The sequence below is a fragment of the Zonotrichia albicollis genome, chromosome 1, assembly GCF_047830755.1.
Source record: "Zonotrichia albicollis isolate bZonAlb1 chromosome 1, bZonAlb1.hap1, whole genome shotgun sequence".
NCBI lineage: Eukaryota > Metazoa > Chordata > Aves > Passeriformes > Passerellidae > Zonotrichia > Zonotrichia albicollis.
This window is the reverse complement of record NC_133819.1, coordinates 2,058,701-2,078,447: the sequence shown is the minus strand read 5'-3', so window position 1 is coordinate 2,078,447 and position 19,747 is coordinate 2,058,701. Positions and strand designations below refer to the sequence as shown.

Genomic DNA, 19,747 nt, shown 5'->3' with positions numbered 1-19,747 from the left:
GCACATGCTGAGCATGCAGTGAACAGAAGCACAAGCACGACCAGGTTTCCTTTTCTTTCCTTTTTAATATAAACATCCTAGGGAGAGTTGGGGGTAGGAGCAGCCTACAGGGAATGTCTCTTGGAATAAAACGCTGCGACGTGCTTCGGGAATGATGTGCAAAATTGAAATGGCCAAGCAGGGCCAGCTCAGGACTTCCTGGATTCTTCAGTCTTCTTGATTTCCTGCAGGAAAGATCAGGAAAGAGGCTGAGGATCTGCCACTCTCTGGGAAACAGCTCTTGGTGTCACAGCTTAGGAGACCAGGAGTGACCAGGTGCAGTGTTGTGGGTCCCAGGACGAGGTGAGAGATGAGAATTTGAGTCCATGTTTCAGAATGCTGATTTATTATTTTATATGATATTATATTGAAAGAAATGATACACTAAAACTACACTAAAGAAAGGAGACATCAGAAGGCTAGAAAGGAATGATAATAAAAACCTGTGACAGACTCAGAGTGACACAGCTGGACTGGGATTGGTGATTAATTAAAAACAATTCACAAGGAACCAATCAAAGATGCATCTGTTAGTAAGCAATCTCCAGACCACACTCCAAGCAATCAGATAATTATTGTTTACATTTCTTTTCTGAGGCTTCTCAGGAGAAAAATCCTGACAAAGGGATTTTTCAGAAAATATCATGGTGACAACCAACAACTCAGACCAGTTCATGACATCCCAGGACCAAGCCTTGAGTTCACCTTTAGGGACAGGGCAAGGTTTGACTTGGAAGCTCCAGAAATAGCAATCCCCTTCTCTGCTACCAGGGATGTTTATTTTGCCCCAACTCAGGATTGTGTTGGATTCATTTCCCACTCTCTGATCCATCACCTGTACTCATTCTGTCCCTCAGCAGCTCAAAGCAGACCAGGTGTGGGATGAGGTGACATTTCTGTGGCTGCCTGAGAACAGACCCTCACCTGCCTGGCCCAGGACTGAGGTGGAGAAAATCCCCAAGGACTCACTCACCTCCAGCAGCACCTCCTTCAATTCAGAATAGGCCTTTTCTAAATCATCATTAATGATGACCAGGTCGAACAGCCCAGGCTCTTTACCTGGGGAAGGAGATGAGGACAGAGTTAGAGGACAATTTTTCTTCCCTGTGTCAGCTCTCATGCACAAAGCCCCATGGCATTTTAATAAGATTTTTCAGTATTATTATTAGATCAGCTGCTGCTAATGAACTGCTCTGCCAAGCAGCCCCAAGGAACTGCAGTGGGAAATGCAGCAGTGATCCAAGTCAGCTCATGGCAAGCCCTGCCAGCGCTGCTGGAGAGCACAAATGAGCTGTTCCCACCAGAGCCAGCTCCCAAATCCCCCAGGCACCCCTGCAGGACTCACTGAGCTCCAGGTCCACACGAGCTGCGCTCAGGCGTTTCTGTAAACTCTCCTCTGTCTCCGTCTTTCGGTCCCGGAGCCGTTTCTCCTACAGCCAGGACAGACATGAAGGGAATGAGAGCTCTGAAAGCTGCAGGCACAAACCACCCCCACCCTCAGGCAGTGCTGTCTGTGAGAACACCCTGCCAAGGGTGACTGAGGGGCCTCACTTACAGCCCAGTGCAAACCAGTGGCCAAACTGGGCTCGAGATCTCCTACCCACAGTTCAGGGTCCCAGGTTGCCTTTACCTCCCTCTCATTTATTTATTTTTCCAGGTACTGCTGGAAATGAGATCTCTCTGCTGGGCTCTGGCATCTGGTGCTGCTGGCTTCCTCCTCCACAAACTCAACGAGAAACAGAGCCTGCCTGATGTACTGAGAGCAAGAGGGCAGAGTCAGGAGTTGTCCTCGTGTGTCCTCATCCCTCTCTGAACCACGACAGTGATTCCACTGCTGCAAGAGTCCCACTGCAATCATTTACACAGGGCAAGACCAGAGGGGCACAGAATTTATGGTGCTGCACAGAACCAGCCTCCCTGGGTTTAGTTTTAACTGTGGAGGCAAATCTCAGCACAGCATGAAGCACAATTAATGCAATTAAAGACTGGCCATGCTGAGATGGAGTCCATAACCAAGGCATGGAAAACATTAAGGACTCAAAAAAGAAACCACAGGAAGATTTATCCCTGAGAGCCAGAGGCTGGGGAGCTGGGCTGGGTGGAGATTTGTTATAGTGGCCTCCTCAAGCCAGGTCTCATAAGCTCTTGGAGGTCTATAACACACTCAAGATAGCTCAGCTACCCTTGGAGGCATAAAATCAGCAGGATGGCTTCTGTTACAGTGTTGGAAACAAAAACGTTTAATAAAAGGCAAGATAACAGTGAAAAAGGAGCCAAATGCCAGAGGTTCTTGCTCCTGGTAAAACACCTCACAAAAGCTATTAGTTGCTTTGTTCTTCTCTTTTTTAGTGAACTGCCCAGGCAGGACTTTCTGGCTCCTGTCCACTGAGCTATCCTTAAGTTTGAGCTAAAGTCTCCTAAGCCTATGAGATGGCTTTTTAACCTAATGGAGGAAAGAAACTTCTGGGCTTCCTTCCTTTGTGAGGGGACAAGGGACAGTTTTGTCACTCTGTTTGGGGATGTGTCCCCAGCTAGACAGGGCCCTGCAGAGGGAAGGGGAGCCGAGGCTGCTGATTACCTCTAAGCGCTAACGGCAAAGCAAGGCGGGCGCTCACCAGGATCTCAATGGAGGGCGGCTGCACCGAGATGTAGATGGGGTTCAGCTCCGTCCTCTTGATGTTCTTCACGCCCTGGATGTCGATGTCCAGGACACAGATCTGGTTCTGGGCCTGCACAGCCTGCACAGCTCCTTTACTGGGGACACAGCACACAGGGAAGGGTCAGAGAGCCCAGGGTGAGGGGGTGCTCACGGGGGTCCCAGGAGGAGGGAAGGGATGAGGATCTGACTCCATGTTTCAGAGGCTGATTTATTATTTTATGATATATATTATATTAAAACTCTACTAAAAGAATAAAGGATTTGATCAGAAGGCTACCAAGGAATAGAAATGGACTCTTGTGACTGACCAGAGTCTGAGCCAGCTGACTGTGATTGGCCATTAATTAAAAACAACCACATGAGACCAATCCCAGATGCACCTGTTGCATTCCACAGCAGCAGATCATCATTGGTTACATTTCATTTCTGAGGCCTCTCAGCTTCTCAGGAGAAAAATCCTAGCAAAAGGATTTTTCATAAAAGATGTCCATGACACAGGGGTGTGGTTATTAATTGTTGTGGGTCCCCAGGAGGAGGTGAGAGATGAGAATTCTGACTCCATGTTTCAGAAGGCTGATTTATTATTTTTTGATATCATATAATATTGAAAGAAATGATATACTAAAACTACACTAAAAGAGAGACATCAGAAGGCTAGAAAGGAATGATAATAAAAACCTATGACAGATTTAGAGAGCCTGACACAGCTGGACTGGGATTGGTCATTAATTAAAAACAATTCCCATGGAACCAATCAAAGATGCACCTGTTGGTGAGCAACCTCCAAACCACATTCCAAGCAATCAGATAATTATTGCTTACATTTAATTTCTGAAGTTTCTCAACTTCTCAGGAGAAAAATCTCGGCAAAGGATTTTTGATAAAATATGACAGTGACACAGGGAGGGTTGGGGTGTCCCCTCCAGCATTGGGGAAACCTCACAGGGCTCCCCAAACTGTGGCAGGAGGGGACAGAGCCTGCTCTGCTCCTGATGAGGATTTGCTCCAAGTGTCACTGCTCTGGCTGGGGCAGGGAGCTGCTGTGTCCTGCTGGAGGCTGGCAAAGCCATGCTGGAAGCTGTGGGCATGGATCAGTGGGACCATGCCAGGGATGGGTGGGATGTGCATGAACTCCTGCCTGGCACAGCTTCACCACCTGCAGAGAAGTTCCCTGCTCATAGCAGGAGGTTGGAACTCAATGATCTTAAAGGTCCCTTCCAACCCAAACCATCCTGGGATTCTGTGACAAACATGGAAATAATCTTCACCAAAGAGCAAAACCACAGAAGTCCCTTCTGCAGAGATCCACTGACTGCTGAAGGATGCTGGATGGACCTGGATGCTCCATCTGTGTCACAGACACATTTTATGGAAAATCCTTTCCTTAGGAGTTTTTCTCCTGAGAAGCTGAGAAGCCTCAGGAACAAAATGTAAACATTGATTATCTGTGGAATGCAACAGGTGCATCTGGGATTGGTCTCATGTGGTTGTTTTTAATTAGTGGCCAATCACAGTCAGCTGGCTGGGACTCTGTCTGAGACACAAACCCTTGTTATCATTCCTTCCTTTTCTATTCTTAGCCAGCCTTCTGATGAAACCTTTCTTCTATTCTTTTAGTATAGTTTTAATGTAATATATATCATAAAATAATAAATCAGCCTTGTGAAACATGGAGTCAGATCCTCATTTCTCCCTCATCCTCAGACCCCTGTGAACACCATCACACATCTGGGTCATAAAATGCATTTAATTCTCCACTTAGTTTTTCAAGTGATGGCTTTTATATGCTGCAAAGACAATTTCTCTTCCCCAGCATGGGGAATTGCCTCAAGCTTTTCCATCATTTATTATAATTCACTGCTGACTTAGGGAGCAGAAAGGATTGGTGAGAACTTCACAACTCTTCTTCAACTCTCCATTTCTCTCACATCTGAGCAGGAACATCCTCAGGGGCTTGGAGAGATTCTGGATTTATTTTCCAACATCCCAGACTAGTTTGGATTGGGAAGGATGTCCAAGGCCCTGGGGCACAGGCAGGGACACCTGACCCACCTTGTCCCGTACATGTTCCCGGAGAACTCGGCGTGCTCGATAAATTCCCCAGCATCAATCTCCTTCTGCATTTCCTCTCTGCTCACAAAGTGATAATCTGGAGAAGGAAAAACGGAGAGAAATTAACATTCTGAAGGTAAACTTCATGGTCAAAATGACACCCATGGGTTTTTGGGGGAGAAGACACTAAAAAATCTCTTTTAGATAAGGATTCACTTTCTACTTCCACACCAGTTGTCCAAACACCCGCTCAAAACTTTCTGGAGTTTTCTGTGTGGCCAAAAATGCTGCTCTACCCCATTTTTCACATCCTTTCCCATTCCTGGTGCAGTGGGAACTTCTCCTCCCTTGCCTCCAGGTGTGGGACACATTAGAGCAGGAATGCTGAGGCCTTTCATTTAAAGGATTTCTAATTAAAGACCAGAATGGGATGAGAGAGGGAGATAAAAGGAAACATCAGAACCAAACTAACTAAAAAGAAATATTTATCTGTCTTCTGTTGAAATTCCTTCCTGTCACTACAGAGGGAAAACTGCCATTAGAAATGAAGAACAAACCTCATTTGGTTGTTTCTTAAAAATGCAAATACATGAGAAAACAGCTGGGCACAAGCAATTAATACAGCTAAAATCATCTCATTGAGCAGCTGCACTTCCCAAAGCAGTGGCCATTGGAGAAACCTCCTCAGAACCACCTGGAACTTTGGAAAATCAAATCACCCAAGTTCAGAGCACAGCACCTAAAATGAGAACCCAGACCTGAAAACCTGAATTATTTGGAGAGTCCAATGAGACAGACACAACTGAAAACCTGAATTATTTGGAGAGTCCAATGAGACAGACCCAACTGAAAATCTGAATTATTTGGAGGGTCCAATGAGACAGACCCAAGTGAAAACCTGAATTATTTGGAGAGTCCAATGAGACAGACCCAACTGAAAACCTGAATTATTTGGAGAGTCCAATGAGACAGACCCAACTGAAAACCTGAATTATTTGGAGAGTCCAATGAGACAGACACAACTGAAAACCTGAATTATTTGGAGAGTCCAATGAGACAGACCCAACTGAAAATCTGAATTATTTGGAGAGTCCAATGAGACAGACCTGACTGCAACAGGCTCACCTTTGCCATTCACTTCTCCAGGTCTTGGCTGCCTTGTGGTATCTGCAGGAAAAAAAAAACCCCAAAAATTAAAAATAGCCTTGTAAATTCTGTGCATCACCCACAGGTGCTGTAGGATCAAAGAAATCCCAAGGTGCAAGTGGCACAAGGATCCCTAGGAAAAAAAAAACCTACCAAGACAATTTGGGAGAAAAAGTTTAGTTTGGAGTGAGATGAGAGATGCAGTTGAATTCAGAGCATAGGATAACACACACAAAATGGATAATTTTAAGTTTTTTTCTCCTCCCATAGCATTAGATTGTTAAACATCCAATATTTTGTTCTTTCATGGTGGAGTGAATCCAGACCTCAAAGCACAGGTTTTACTTGCAGTACACACAGTGTTGGGACATTAAAACACATTTTGGAAAAGGACCTAAAAACACCTTACAGAGCTCCATGAAAAAAAATCACAAAAAATCTGGCTTTTGAAGCAGAAATGTGGGGGGATTTTGTTATTTTCACATCAAGAATCACTCAGAAGAACCTTGTTTACTCTCTAAGTTTAGAGATGTGGGAGTCACTAAACCTGGAAAGGTGCTACTCCAGACAAAGCTTGGCCTCACCATTTAATACCAGGAGTAAAAGGTGCCCTGAATTATTGAAACATCCCCAGGTTTTTTAAATCTGATCCCACAGGCAGACTGGGACACAGCCAAACCATAATTTAGGTACAAATAGAGGCAGGCTCAGAGCTGGCCCAGCCCTGGATACTCACGGGAGACGCTGAAGCCGAAGATGTTCTCATAATCCTTGAGCAGTTTCTTTAACAAAGTGCTTTTCCCTGCACCTGATGGGCCACTCAGAACCACTGGCCTTGGTCCCTGCATGACTGGGGACAGACAGAGAAATGGCTCTGGTCAGAAACACCCATGGAAATGCAGCTGTGGATTCCCAGGAGTGCTCAGCCCCTCAAAACAGCACCAATCGTTTACCCTTGGGTACAAAGTTATGCAGGGAAAGATGAAATGATGCAAAATCACAAGCTCAGAGCTGATAAAAAGCACTGAGTGTGCAGAAACATTTCTCAAGAGACTGAGGTTAAACTCATAGGATGTAACCCAAAGAAGGAGGAAACTGGGATGTAGCTGCCACTAAACTGGGATGATTGAAGCCAGATGTTTTCCATCACAGCTGGGTCTCACTGGGACCAAAATCCTAAGGAAAACTCTCTTTAAAAGGAACAAAATCCTGTTTGTGCATGGTGACATCTGGAATCATGAGACAGAGGTACAATCCCAGTCCCTTCCCTCTCACAGGGAGAGAATTTGCAGGTAAAACTTTCTATCACCAAACCCTTGTAACAGCAGCTGAGCTCAGGTGCAATCACTGCCATGAACAGGCTCAGGGATTTATTCCCACATTTCCTGAAGCACCAACTCCATCTGCAGGTGTTTCATGGCAAGAAAGAAAGAGATCCAGAGATCAGTTCCTGGTATAGGTGAAAAAAATGCAGCCTGGGGCCACAGGAGAGGAAAAGGGAAAAGGAGAGGGGGGAAAAGGAGAGGGAAAAAGGGAGAGGGGAAAAAAAAGGGAGAGGGGGAAAAAAAAGGGAGAGGGGGAAAAAAAAGGGAGAGGGGGAAAAAAAAGGGAGAGGGGGGAAAAGGAGAGGGAGGGAAAAGGGGAGGAAAAAGGAGAGGGAGGAAAAAGGAGAGGAAAAAGGAGAGGGAGGAAAAAGGAGAGGAGGAAAAAGGAGAGGGGGAAAAAGGAGAGGGGGAAAAAGGAGAGGAGTTTTCACATTCCCGTGTCTCTGGAGAGAATAAAGGTTAATTATCCACATGTGCAAAAGAAGAAATGCTGTTTAAAAGTGTGGGGGTACCACAGGGACCCCTCATCCATCAGCAGCTTCCAAACCAGAAGCGATGGTGAGAGTGGAACAAATCAAACAAGTTCTTCCCATTTCAGTTTCAGCAAGCAATAAAATCATTTCCTCAGCCTCCGGGCTGGGTGTGGCCCGCGGAGGCAGCAGCCAAGAAGCAGATAAAGCCTTTCCGTTTTAAATGCGCTCACAGCAATGTCACGCTGACCTTACACATCACTTTTCAAGCAGCCTTAAGCGCAGTGCTGTCTCACCAGAGCGGCCGCGGGCTAATCCCGCCGGGCTCCCTCTCGCTGACCCCGCGTTCGCAGCCCTAAATCCCTGCTGCTCCTCCTCCCTGGGGCAGCACGGCACGGAGAGTGAATTACACAACTTTTCTCTGCTCCCGAGGAGCCTCGGCTGACCGCAGCTCATCCCAGGCGGGTTTAACGCACAGAGCATCAGGAGGTGCCGCAGCGGCAGCGTGGGCAGTGAAACACCCACGGGCGATTATCATCCATAAGGAAATTCCTTTATTCGTCTTTTTTTTCTTGTTTAGTGCCCTCTGAGATCCAAGAGATGAAATCGTGGAAGGACCAATCCCATCATCACAGAGCCGGGTTAGGCTCCATCACCCCAAAAACAAACTCTACCAAGTCTTTTGGGGGCTTTCCTACCATTCCCCAGGCCCTTAAAGTTCTGTAATTTCCAAACAACGCAGGTTTTGACTAAATGGTCAATACCAAAAGAAAGCACCAGGGAAATGCCACTCAGTGCTTGCAGAGCAGTTACACAAAGCGTTTTCTTCTCTCTGTCCCCACATCATCCATCAGGTGAGCCCTCAGCATTCCTTGGAAATTCACGGACACAAATTCATCCCCTTCAGCCTTCACAACAGATCTGCCCCAAACAACGCTGCTCCATCACACAGCAGCTTCCACAAGCACAAGTGACATTGGGGTGTCATGGATTTCCAGGTTCCCTTCCACAAATCCCAGTCAGAAGGAAAAGATATTTCCCCTCATCTCCCTCAGAATTTCACCTGCCCCTAACAAACACCAGCAGAAATGTAAAGCTGCCCAAATCACTTCCAATCATCCATTGAACCCAGACAGTGGGAAGGGGGCTGGGAGAGGCTCCAACCCATCCTTACCTTTCCCTTGTGCTCCTTTCCAGCCAAGGAAAGCAGAGGCAGCAGCACAGCACACTGGGGCCAGAGCTGGGCTATTTGTGAGCTCCTAAAGCCTTCATTAACCAGCTGCCATTTGAAGGTGGCCAATGAGAACAACCCTGCTGAGCTTTAATCTCCCCCTGCTTCCTCCTCCACTCGGCTCTCCTGGCTGCCAAAGCTGCAGCAGCACCCCCAGGAGGTGAGGGGTGCCAGCCCTGGCTGGGATGGGGTTGTGGGAACAGCAAAGCTGCTCCTGGCCCTGCAGGCACAGGGGTTTTGTGTGGAATGGTTTGTGTTGGAACCTTCCAGAGCATCTATTCCACAGCCCTGCCGTGGGCAAGGAGATTTCCCACCAGGAATTGCCAGGCTGCTCCAAGCTCCATCCAGCCTGGAGCACTTCAGGCACTTGGCTGCTGCAGGAACATTGCTCTTCCTTTGGAGCAGCTCCACGACAGGAAACCTCCTTCTCTCAAACCACTCCCACACTGGGACCCCCTCCTCCACCTCACCCCCTTTTCCAGCCCAAAATACTCCCAACCAAGAGAAAAGACACCTGGGTTGTGACCACGTCTCACTGCTTTCAGAACAGCTAAAAATAAACCTGAACACTTGCAGGTGTTTCCTCCTGCCTCCCTTGTGGATCCCTTCTCTTGCTGCAGATCTGCAAAGGAAACGGAGAGGGAACAAAAAGCATTTCCACTGCCATGGAATCCCACTGGCAAACTGGGAATTTCACAGAATTCCAGAATGGTTGGGGTTGGAAGGGACCTCAAAGCTCATCCAGTGCCACCCCTGCCATGGCAGGGACACCTCCCACTGTCCCAGGCTGGCCTGGGATGGAGCAGCCACAACTCCCAGGATGTCCCTGCCCTCATTCCCTGCTCCCCAAACACCACAGCCAAAGCAACAAGAAACCCCCAAACCCCCGGATCTGGTGGATATGAAGCTTTTTTCTCTCTCCTGTTTGGCTTCAGGAATGGTGCATCACATTTCCAAGCTGGCTGCAGCAGGAATGTCACAAAATGTATTTATTTTAGGGACAAGCTTAATTTTTTATTCCCCCCTTTTGTCAGATTTTGGCATTTTCAGAGCAGCCAATCTGCAAATATCCAGCACAGAGAGTTTCCTAAAAATGGGTTGGGATCCAGCCTAACCCACCAAAACCACTGCAGAGTTGATCAGCAAAAGAACAGCCCAACTAATTAACAATATTAATTATCTCCTGAGCCACACAAACCCCTCTGGGCTGCAGAGGTGGTGACAGGAGGGTGTCCCCAAGGCAAGGAATGGCTCCTGGTCTGCTTGTGCTGCTAAATTCACCCTGGATTTTAGCTCACCAGGGGAGCAAAGGACAGACATCACAAGAGTTAAACAAATTAAAACTGATTAGCAGAGAGGCTTTACAGGGAAGGCAAAGCCACCTTATGAAGAAGAAAAGAAGATTAAAGCACGGTTTCCCTGGAGCCTTGAGAAAGGTCTCCTGGATTAGGATTGTAATCCCAGCCCCTATTTTTAGCAGGTTTGTTATAAAGGTGCCACCCCCACAGATTTGGGACAGCTTCCAAGAAGGGAGAGAGCTCCTGCTGTCACAGACAGGAATTATCTGCAGGGAGGTTCCAACCCTCCAACTTCTCCCACCCTGTGATTCTGTGAGGAGCAGAGCATCCCACAGCAGTGCAGAGCTGCAGCTCAGCCACCTTTTTTCCTGGAAATAATTACCTACAAAGCACTAATGAGCTCTCCACTGGCTGCAGCCTGGCTTGCAGGGAGTGGTGATGCTGCACTTGCTCGAGGTCACTGCAGAAATCAGGGAGCTCCAAGCCCATTATTCCCAGATCATGTTCTCCTGTAAAGCAGAGCCCACCAGGAGGATAAAACCAGTTTACCCAGCTGGGAAAACCTTTAGAGGTGAAGCTCACACTGATGTGGTTTTACCTTCCCCACACGTGTTTGTTTTAGGATACCTGAGGAATGCTTACCCCTAAAGATGAACCCTAACCCTAACTCAAAAACCCCCACATCCCTGTCTGGTTTATCCAACCAGGGACACCCTGGAGCAGCTCAGCCATGGGGACCCGCTGTGGATGTTGGCAAGGGCACACAGCCAGCCTGGGGACAGCCCCGTGTGGAGCTGTGACCGGTGCCACCCCCTCAGCCATCCCACACGGATAACACAGGGCAGAGCAGGGGGAGCTCAGCCTCCCCAGGGCTGCGTGGGGGGATCAGCACCCCCAGGTCGGTACCTCAGTGTCCCAGCACCCCCATGGGGCACTCAGCAGCCTGGGGCCAGCTGGGACCCCTCAGCCCAAGGCCTTTGTGAGGGGCTGAGCACCCCAAGGCCAGCCAGGACCCCTCAATGCAGGGTCCCCAAAAGGGGCTGAGCACCCCAAGGCCAGCCAGGACCCCTCAATGCAGGGTCCCCAAAAGGGGCTGAGCACCCCAAGGCCAGCCAGGGCTCCACAATGCAGGGTCCCCAAGAAGGGCTGAGCACCCCAAGACCAGCCAGGACCCCTCAATGCAGAGCCCTCAGGAGGGGCTGAGCACCTGAGCATCCCAAGACCAGCCAGGACCCCTCAATGCAGAGCCCCCAAGGCCAGCCAGGACTCCTCAGTGCAGGGTTCCCAAGGCCAGCCAGGACTCCTCAGGAGGGGCTGAGCACCTGAGCATCCCAAGACCAGCCAGGGCTCCTCAATGCAGAGCCCCCAAGGCCAGCCAGGACTGCTCAATGCAGGCCCCCAAGAGCGGCTGAGCAGCCCGGGACCCCTCAGCAGAGGAACCCCGTGAGGAGCTCGGCACCCAGCGCAGCTTGGGCCCCCTCAGCTAAGCGTCCTTATGCGGGGCTGAGAACCCCGGCCAGGACTCCTCAAGCCAAGCCCTCCGTGAGGGGCTGAACGCCCCGAGGCCACTCAGCCCAGGACTCCTGTGAGTAACGGAGCTGCTCGGGCTGGCTGGACCCCCTCTGTCCACGGTCCCTGTGGCCGGCTGTGCCCCTCAGCCCGCGGTGCCCGTGAGGATGCGAGCCCCGGCCCCATCCCCGCTCACCCGCCCGGGCGATCCCCGCCCCGCGCATCCGCCCGAGGATCATGAGGGGATGGGGGGGGGGCGCTCCCGGCAGACCCCGCGCGCGCCCGCCGCCACCGCCGCGCGCCTGACGTCACCGAGGGGAGAGCGCGCCGTCACGTGAGTGCGGGCCGGCGGGACGGACCACGCGGAGGGCCGGGAGGGGGGGTGAGCGAGGGGCTGAACCATGGTGGTGGGGAGGGGGGAGCACCGGCAGGGCTGTGATGGAGGGGGGAGTTAGGGGAGAACGGAAAGAGCAACGTTGGATGAACCACGGCGGGGCGGAGAGGGGGCGGTGTTGGGCCGAAGCACGGTGCGGTGGCGGGAGCCATAGTGGGGTTGGAGAGAGGCGGGAGGGTTGTGGGGGGGAGGCATGATGGGATTGAACCGTGATGGTCTGAACCATGACGGGGAGAGGGGGGAACTGTGATGGAACTGACGCATGGCTGGGCAGGGGGACGTGGTTGGGCTGACCCATGGCGAGGGCGGGGGAGACGTGGGGCTGAACCATTGCGGGAGCGGGTGGAGCCACACCAAGGCCGGAGCTGTCATAGGGCTGCCCCGCGCTGAGGGGAGGATGTGGAAGCTTCACAGCGATGGCGACACGGCGGTGTCACCCCACAGCCATTGCAGCACCTTTCCTTGTCCCCACAGTGTCCTGTGTCCCCTGCTCCGTGTGCCGGGCCCGTCCCTCACAGCCGGGCTGCGATGGCGGCCAGCGGTGCGCTGAGGTGAGCGCGGGGTGCCCGTGGGGCAGCGGCGGCTCTCCCGCCGGGAACGGCCCGATGGAGCTCCCGTCACCCTCATGGTGACACCCGATGTGAGCTCCTGTTACCCTCACGGTGACACCTGGCAGAGCTCCTGTCACAGTGAGATTGTCCAGAGCTCCCGTCACCCTCACGGTGACACCTGCCAGTGCTCCCGTTACCCTCATGGTGACACCCAGTGTGAGCTCCTGTCACCCTCACGCTGACACCTGGTGTGAGCTCATGGTGACACCTGCCGCAGCTCCTGTCACCCTCACGGTGACACTGGCCGGAGCTCTGACACCCTCACAGTGACACCTGGCTCCCGTCACCTTCACGGTGACACCGCATGTGAGCTCCTGTCACCCTCATGGTGACACCCGGTGTGAACTCCTGTCACCCTCACACCCGATGTGAGCTCCCATCACCCTCACAGTGACACCGGCCGGAACTCCCGTCACCCTCAGGGTTACACTGGCCTGTCACCCTCACAGTGACACCGGGTGTGAGCTCTCATCACCCTCATGGTGACACCAGCGTTTCCCCTGCAGTGCCCTGCGCCTTCTGGCCCGGTCCCGGCTGCCGCTCTGTGCCTGCACCCGCAGCAATTCCAACCGCGCAGCCATCGGGCACCTGCAGCGGCAGCGCTACGGCCGCCTGTACCCAATGCTGCTCGTCAGCACCGACGGCTCCACCGTGCGCCTGCGCTACGGAGAGCCCAAGAGGATCCTCATGGTACGGGGACAGTGACAGGCTGGGAGCAGGGGGGTCACAAGGGCTTGTGGTGTGTCCCCAGGGGGCTCAGGGTGTGGTTCAGGGGGTTCACACTCTGTCCTGGGGCCTGGGAAGTCACAGCGTGTCCATGGGGGTTACACCCTGTGTGCTGGGGGTGTCACACCATGTCCTGGGGGTGTCACACCGTGTCCCAGGAGAATCTCACACCATGTCCCAGAGGTCTTATGCCTTGTCCCAAGGCTTCACACCATGTCCTGGGATCTCACCCCATGTCCTAAGAACTCATGCCTGTCCCTGGGGAATGTCACACCATGTCCCAGGGGTCTCATGCCAGGTCTCAGGGCTTCACACCATGTCCTGGGAGCTCACCCTGTGTCCTGGGGGTGTCACACCACGTCCCAGGGATGTCATACCATGTCCCACGAGTCTCGTGCCTTGTCCCAAAGCTCCACACCATGTCCTGGAAGCTCACACTGTGTCCCTGGGATCTCATCCTGTGTCCTGGGGGTGTCACACCATGTCCCAGGGGTGTCATGCCTTGTCCCAAAGCTCCACACCATGCCCCCATGTCCTGGGAGCTCGCACCATGTCCCTGGGGAATCTCACACCATGTTCCTGGGATCTCATCCTGTGTCCTGAGGGTGTCACACTGTGTGCCAGGTGTCTCATGCCTTGTCCCAAGACTTCACAACTTGTCCCTAGGAACTCACCCTGTGTCCTGGGGGTGTCACACCATGTCCCAGGGATTTCACACCATGTCCCAGGGGTATCATGCCGTGTCCTTGGGGTGTCACACTGTGTCCCCGCGGTCTCATCCCGTGTCCCCCGTGTCCCCAGATGCCCCTGGACAGCAACACGCTGCCCGAAGCCGAGCGCAAGGCTCGTCTGCGCCGGCAATTCCCCAGCAAGCCTAAGGCCAAGGAGGAAGAAACCTTCGAGGGCATCGACCTGGACACCTACAAGAAGTTCTGGAAGAAGTAAAGCGCTGAAAGCAGAAGTGTTTAAATGTATAAATAAATGTATAAATAAAACTGTACAAGTCCAGCCGTGTGTGTTGGTGCGGCTCTGCGGGGCTCCCCCCGCGCTGGGCGGCCCGGTGGTACCGCCCGTCCGCCCCCCCTCCGGCCGTGCCCGCGGTGGTAGCGGCGGGGCGGGCGCGCTCGGCGGCCGGAGGTGCGTGAGGGGAGCGGGGGCGGCTTTGGGATTTTGGGGATTTTGGGGCTCTGGGTGACCGCGCAGGTCCGGCCCGCCCGGTCCTCGCCCTCCCCAACCCGGAGGGGCTCGGACTGCAGGGAACCGCCCCGAGCTGCTTTCACACGCCTCGGGCACGGGCAGACTGCCACCTCAGGCCCTGCAGCTTCCCCGGCCCTTCCCAGACCCTGAAAGTCTCCCCCAGGTAATGTCCCACCCCGGGCCGTGCAGCCTCTTCTCGGGCAGTGCAACCTCCCCGCCCAGCCCGTCCTCAGGCCATGATCCCTTCTTCCAGCTCATCCCATCCACGCTGTGAACCCCTCCTAGACCCTCTATGAACCCTCCCCCTGGGAGCCCAGAACCCCCATGCGGGCTTTAACCCCTCCATCAACACTGCAACCTCCTCGCAGACCCAGAGCCTTCCCACTTCTCGTCCTGAACTCTCCCCCACAGGCTGGGAACCCTCCTTGCTCTGCAGCCCCTTCCCAGAGCCTGAAACCCCCAAGCTGTGACTGCCCCGCTGCTTGCCCTAAACCCTCCTTGAGGCCCTGAACCTCCCCCAGACTCTGAACCCCCAAGTCCATGAACCCCCTTGGGGCTGCCCTAAGCCCCCCTCCCACCCAGGCTGGGACCCTCCCTAAGCTGTGCACCCCCTCCCACCTCCGGGTTATAAATCCCCCTCTAACGCCCCCACAAAAGCCTTTGGTTACTCCACTCACTCCTGGGCAGCCAAATTTGCTTCCCTGCGCCTTCAGGAGCCCCCCCAGAGCTGCTGGAGGATCTGTAGTGGGTAACCCCGGCGCTGATCTCGTTGCAGTCTCCAGAACGCCCCGAATCCCCTGCAGGGTGCGGCCCCACCATGTTCGGCTCCTCCCGGGGCGGGGTCCGGGGGGGCCAGGACCAGTTCAGCTGGGAGGATGTCAAGACAGACAAACAGCGTGAGAATTACCTGGGTAAGGGCTGATCCTGCTCCAGTCCCACCCTCCCTGTCCCCTGTGTGGTTTTGGGGCGCTGTGATGTTGAGGGGGGGTCGCTGTTCCCCACAGGGAACTCCCTGATGGCGCCGGTGGGGCGGTGGCAGAAGGGCAAGGACCTGACCTGGTATGCCAAGGGCAAGAAGGACACGGGGCCCCCGTTATCCCGGGAGGAGGAGCTGGCTGCAGTCCGCCTGGCCGAGCAGGAGGCCATGATGGCAGCACTGTGAGTCCCCACCCCACAGAAACCCCAAAACCAGCAGGTGCGCGTCCCCACACACAAATCACCCATTCTTGTTCTTACAGGGGCTACAAGAGCTTGAAGAGGCAGCCCACAGGCCTCAGCAAAGAGGTAACACCACACACCCCCTCAGTGTCCCCTGGCTCTGGTTTTGGGGACACACACAGGACACTGTCCCCTCTCCCCACAGGACCTGGCTGAGGTGTGCAAGAGGGACGGCAGCGAGCGGGACGAGAAGGACGTGGATCGGGTGGTGGGGTTGGGCAGCTCCAGGTGAGGACAGCAAAGGATCCCACACCAATTTCTGAACATTTTGTTTGATATTAGTGTTTTTATGCCTTTTTCTGTGGTCTCTCTGCAGTGGCAGTGCTGGCAGGGTGATGCTCTCCAAGGAGGACAGAGAGGCAGCCAAGATGGGGCTCTCGGTCTTCACGGTACGGTGCCGGTCACTCTGTCCTTGGGAGGGTCAAAAATGGATGGGAAAAGGCAAAAAGCAATGCCCCTCACCTGGAATATTTCATCTAAAAACCATCTGGGTATTGTAGCACAGACCTGCAGGAGTTTCCTGTGTCCTGTTGGCACAGAGATCATTTGTGGGGCTTTAATTTGGAAGCAGCTGTTAAGGTTATTCTAATTTTTCCCTGAATTTAATTTATATTTTTTTCTAAGTTTAATTTTTAAAGGGATAAAAACCTTTTGTCTTGTAATTACAAGCTGTGGGCTTATGGGTTCACTCTGTATTTTTCCCCCTTTCCAACCCCAGCACCAGAGAGTCTCCAGCAGCCCAGACACATCTGTCTCCAAGAAGAAGCAGGAAAAGGAGGAGAAGGTGGAGGAGAAACGGTGAGGATTTTTCCCACTCTGGTGGGAAACCACCAGAAATTCCTGGCTTTTATGGGAAATATTTTACAAAATGTTTCCGTGGCTCTGTTTGGCACTGGGCTTGTTTTGCATCTCTCTGAATCATCCCCAAAAGCCTCTGTGGGCTTCTCTTTGGCAAAGCAGGGATGTGGTGGGATGTGCCTGGAAAAAGGGATGGGGATGAGCTTTTGGAGCCAGAGGGATGCACAGTGCAGGGATTCTCATTGCTTGATCCATCCTGCAGACCTGAGAGCAGCAAAAAATCCAAAAAGGAGAAGAAGAAGGAGAAAAAGAACAAGAAAAAGAAGAAACACAAGAAGGAAAAGAAGAAGGACAAGGAGAAGCATTCCAAGAAGGATGCTGCACCATCATCCTCTGATTCTTCCCCGGATCGTGATAAGAGGTAGAGGCTGGCATCAGGATGTGTCATTGGCACCTCCTGGCTTTCCAAAATCCCCTTTTCACCCCCAGAATCACCTTATTGGGGTCTCCTCTGTCACTGCTGTCCCCGCAGGCACCACCGCAGGAAATCGCCGCAGCACGGCCGGCGGCGGCAGCGCACGGAATCCGGCACGGAATCCTCGAGCAGCAGCGACCGGAGCCGGAGCCCCGCCCGGCGGCGCAGCCGGAGCCGGAGTCGGAGCCGGGACGGCCGCGGCCGCCACCCGTCCCCGCGGAGGAAGGGCAGGAAGAGGAGCCGGTCCCGCTCCCGCTCCCCCCCGGCCCGCGGGGCCCGGCAGCGCCACGACACCGACTCGGAGGGCTGAGAGCGAGCCTGGCGCTGTTTCAGGGACATCGTGCAGAGATTTCTATTTTTGAAGTGATTAAATTAAAAAAGCTGCAGCCCCGCGGGTGCCGGGGCAGTGTGGCAAAGGGCATTAAGGCTGTGGTGCCTGCAGCCCCTTCAGCGCCCTTCTCCTCACTCCTGAAATCCAGGCAGGATTGATGCTGGGTGAGGGCTGCTGCTGGGGTGGTGCTGAAAATGCTGTGGATACCTCGTGTTTATGGATAGAGACTTCTGAAGAGATTATTATTATTATAATTATTGTTATTATGATGGGGTTTTGTCTTCTTTCTCTGCCCGTGCAGTGGCTGAAGAGTTTTCTTTAAAGTTTCCCTAAGTTCATCAGTGCATGGGTGGGAGTTTAAAGCCCATCTAGCTCCTGTCTAGGGACACCTTCCCCTGTCCCAGCCTGGCCCTGGACACCTAAATAATAATAAATAATAAATAATTCCTCAATTTACAGGGACAAAGTGGATGGGACCAGGTGCCTCCATAGGCTCTGCCCTGGCCACAAACCCCAGGGAGCAGCAAACTCCCTTCCCAACCCTCAGCACGTGATTCTTGATGTTCTTGGCACACTGAAAGGGGAATTTCACACCAATAAATGGAAATATTGATCCAAATGGAAAGGGGCTGTCCCGAGCAGCTCCGGAGCAGCTGCCAAGCACAAGGGCCTCATTTGTGTAATTAATGATGCAACTGCAGACAGGGAGGGTTTGTGTGCCTTGGTGGACAAAAGCCCAGTGGCACCGTGCTCAGGAGCTCACAAAGCCCCTCTGTCCCAGCACTGGGAGATGCTGCAGAGCTGTCACAGCCTGTGTGATCCCCACCCCACCCCAATGTGATCTTTGGGGCTGGCAGCCCCTTGGCACCAGGGCAGCTCCTGAGCCGTGCCAGGGATCCCCAGGGCACAGCTGGGCACTCCCTGGGCAGGAGCTGTGCCCCTGCTGGCGCTCACCAGGCTGAGCTTGGGGTCACCTCCATGGGATCCAAACTGGCTGGAGCCCCCTGGGAACATCCCACTGTGGAACAGCACAGCAAGCAGAGAAAAACCCCACAAAGCCCAGAGTGCTGCTCCTCCATGGGCTCCCACGTCCCCACCTTCAGTGCCAAGCTGTGGATGGATGGGTGGCAGGGCTGGCAGGGTGATGGGCACCCACAGCCCCTCAGCACAGGGACAGGGGGTGGGTGTGCCCAGAGGGAGCTGGCACTGCTGGCCCAGCTCAGTTCTGCTCTCCTGGGCTTTCTCCTCTCTCCCTGTTCCTGTCTCACACTCAAACCAAGATCATTTGAGAAACAGGGGAAGCCAAAACTGAGGGGGCAGAGGGTAAAGGAGCCCAGCCCCATCCCTGCTCACCCCAAAACCTCCCTGCCCAGCTGCTGCCAAGTGCCTGGGGCACTGCAGGATCCTCTGCCCTGGGCTTGAGCCACCTCCTGCCCAGCTGCTGGGTGGCCCAAACTGCAGCCTGAGAGCCTGGGACAGAGCAAAGGGCAGAGCACAGCACCCACAGCTCCAATAACATCACCACATTCCCCGTTTTCCACAGCAAATCCTGCATGCAGAGCAGCAGCATCCTAACCCAGCCGGCCCTTCAAGTTCAATTCCCTCCCAGAATAGGAATAAAGAGCTGTCCTGCTCTATTAGGGATGCAAATATCCTGATTCACAGCCTGAAATTCCAAGGTGGATTCCTGACTTGCAGGAGGTTTGTGATCCCAGTGCTATTTACCCTGTACTCCTGTCCCAGGTTTCCCCAGAGGGAATTTGCTCTCTGACCTGCAGGACAGACCTTTGATCCTGCAGCTTTCCAGTGCAAGGGGGGATCTGCAGCTGCTGCAGCAGGAGAGCAGCCAGGAGCTGGCAGCAGCCTGAGCTGAGCTGCCAGGGAAGGCAGCAGGATCACCCAGAGGAGGAGGAGGAGGAGCTCTGTCCCAGATCCAGACAACTGCAGAAATGGAAAATGCAAAACAAAGCACTTAGCAAGGTGGAATTCCTTTTTTCCCCTCACAAAACTGCTCATTCACAGATCTGTAATTAACTGGGACCAGCAGGAGGAACAACCCAAGAAACTCAAGCTGTGCTGCCCCAGAGGCATCAAAGTGACTCCAGCAGGATCCAACAAACCCCAGCCACCATTTCACCTGGAGGCTTCTGTTGTAGTGTGTTGTTAAGTTTCTTGTGTTATTCCCTCAATTTATGTATTGTTCTCCCCTATTATGTGTAAAATGGTTTCGTTCCCCCAGTTTTTCCCGCCACTGCTAGCCTGTCAGCT

General features: G+C 53.1%; 3 protein-coding genes across 9 annotated transcripts in view; 2 read left to right on the top strand and 1 right to left on the bottom strand.

Annotated features, from left to right (window-relative positions):
* Positions 1-14,468, top strand: part of MRPL55 (mitochondrial ribosomal protein L55) — a 137,906-nt gene extending 123,438 nt beyond the window's left edge. Inside the window, exons 1-4 of one of the 3 annotated variants that reach the window (XM_074540762.1) lie at positions 12,040-12,063; positions 12,598-12,674; positions 13,241-13,424; positions 14,262-14,468. In XM_074540762.1, coding sequence (XP_074396863.1) covers positions 12,652-12,674; positions 13,241-13,424; positions 14,262-14,405 — 351 coding nt within the window. In that variant the 5' untranslated portion in view covers positions 12,040-12,063; positions 12,598-12,651 and the 3' untranslated portion in view covers positions 14,406-14,468. Of the gene's footprint in view, positions 1-12,039; positions 12,112-12,597; positions 12,675-13,240; positions 13,425-14,261 lie in introns of those variants that run through there. The other 2 variants (XM_074540611.1, XM_074540701.1) reach the window with 2 other exon arrangements.
* GUK1 (guanylate kinase 1) lies at positions 37-12,080 on the bottom strand. 4 transcript variants are annotated; one of them, XM_074540429.1, is made up of 8 exons: positions 10,603-10,721; positions 6,633-6,746; positions 5,876-5,917; positions 4,751-4,847; positions 2,655-2,793; positions 1,385-1,469; positions 1,013-1,098; positions 37-224 (listed from the first exon to the last, which is right to left on the bottom strand). In XM_074540429.1, exons 2-8 carry the CDS (start codon positions 6,742-6,744, stop codon positions 189-191), a joined length of 597 nt encoding a protein of 198 aa, XP_074396530.1. In that variant the 5' UTR covers positions 6,745-6,746; positions 10,603-10,721; the 3' UTR covers positions 37-188. The 4 variants fall into 4 exon arrangements, 3 of the variants coding, with proteins under 3 accessions (XP_074396530.1, XP_074396486.1, XP_074396413.1); XM_074540385.1 differs by lacking the exon at positions 10,603-10,721 and adding an exon at positions 8,866-9,314; XM_074540312.1 differs by lacking the exon at positions 10,603-10,721 and adding an exon at positions 11,926-12,080 and having other exon boundaries at positions 38-224.
* Positions 14,469-14,522: 54 nt separating the features above from the next.
* C1H1orf35 (chromosome 1 C1orf35 homolog) lies at positions 14,523-19,189 on the top strand. Of its 2 annotated transcripts, none has more exons than XM_074540206.1 (9): positions 14,523-14,599; positions 15,434-15,568; positions 15,662-15,815; positions 15,896-15,941; positions 16,021-16,103; positions 16,192-16,264; positions 16,594-16,673; positions 16,936-17,094; positions 17,206-19,189. In XM_074540206.1, exons 2-9 carry the CDS (start codon positions 15,475-15,477, stop codon positions 17,456-17,458), a joined length of 942 nt encoding a protein of 313 aa, XP_074396307.1. In that variant the 5' UTR covers positions 14,523-14,599; positions 15,434-15,474; the 3' UTR covers positions 17,459-19,189. The 2 variants fall into 2 exon arrangements, with proteins under 2 accessions (XP_074396307.1, XP_074396333.1); XM_074540232.1 differs by lacking the exon at positions 14,523-14,599 and adding an exon at positions 14,606-14,822.
* The last annotated feature ends 558 nt before the right edge of the window (positions 19,190-19,747 follow it).

Bases quoted from the DNA above. Each gene is read 5' to 3' on its own strand.
- GUK1 (XM_074540312.1), bottom strand. From the start codon at position 11,968: ATGATCCTCGGGCGGATGCGCGGGGCGGGGATCGCCCGGGCGG. The intron at 6,747-11,925 runs GTGAGCGGGGAT...GTCTGTCCCCAG, and splicing joins GGCGGGGATCGCCCGGGCGG to TCATGCAGGGACCAAGGCCA. The intron at 4,848-5,875 runs GTGAGCCTGTTG...TTCCTTCTCCAG, and splicing joins TGGAGAAGTGAATGGCAAAG to ATTATCACTTTGTGAGCAGA.
- C1H1orf35 (XM_074540206.1), top strand. From the start codon at position 15,475: ATGTTCGGCTCCTCCCGGGGCGGGGTCCGGGGGGGCCAGGACCAGTTC. The intron at 16,674-16,935 runs GTGAGGATTTTT...TCCATCCTGCAG, and splicing joins GAGAAGGTGGAGGAGAAACG to ACCTGAGAGCAGCAAAAAAT. The intron at 17,095-17,205 runs GTAGAGGCTGGC...CTGTCCCCGCAG, and splicing joins TCCCCGGATCGTGATAAGAG to GCACCACCGCAGGAAATCGC.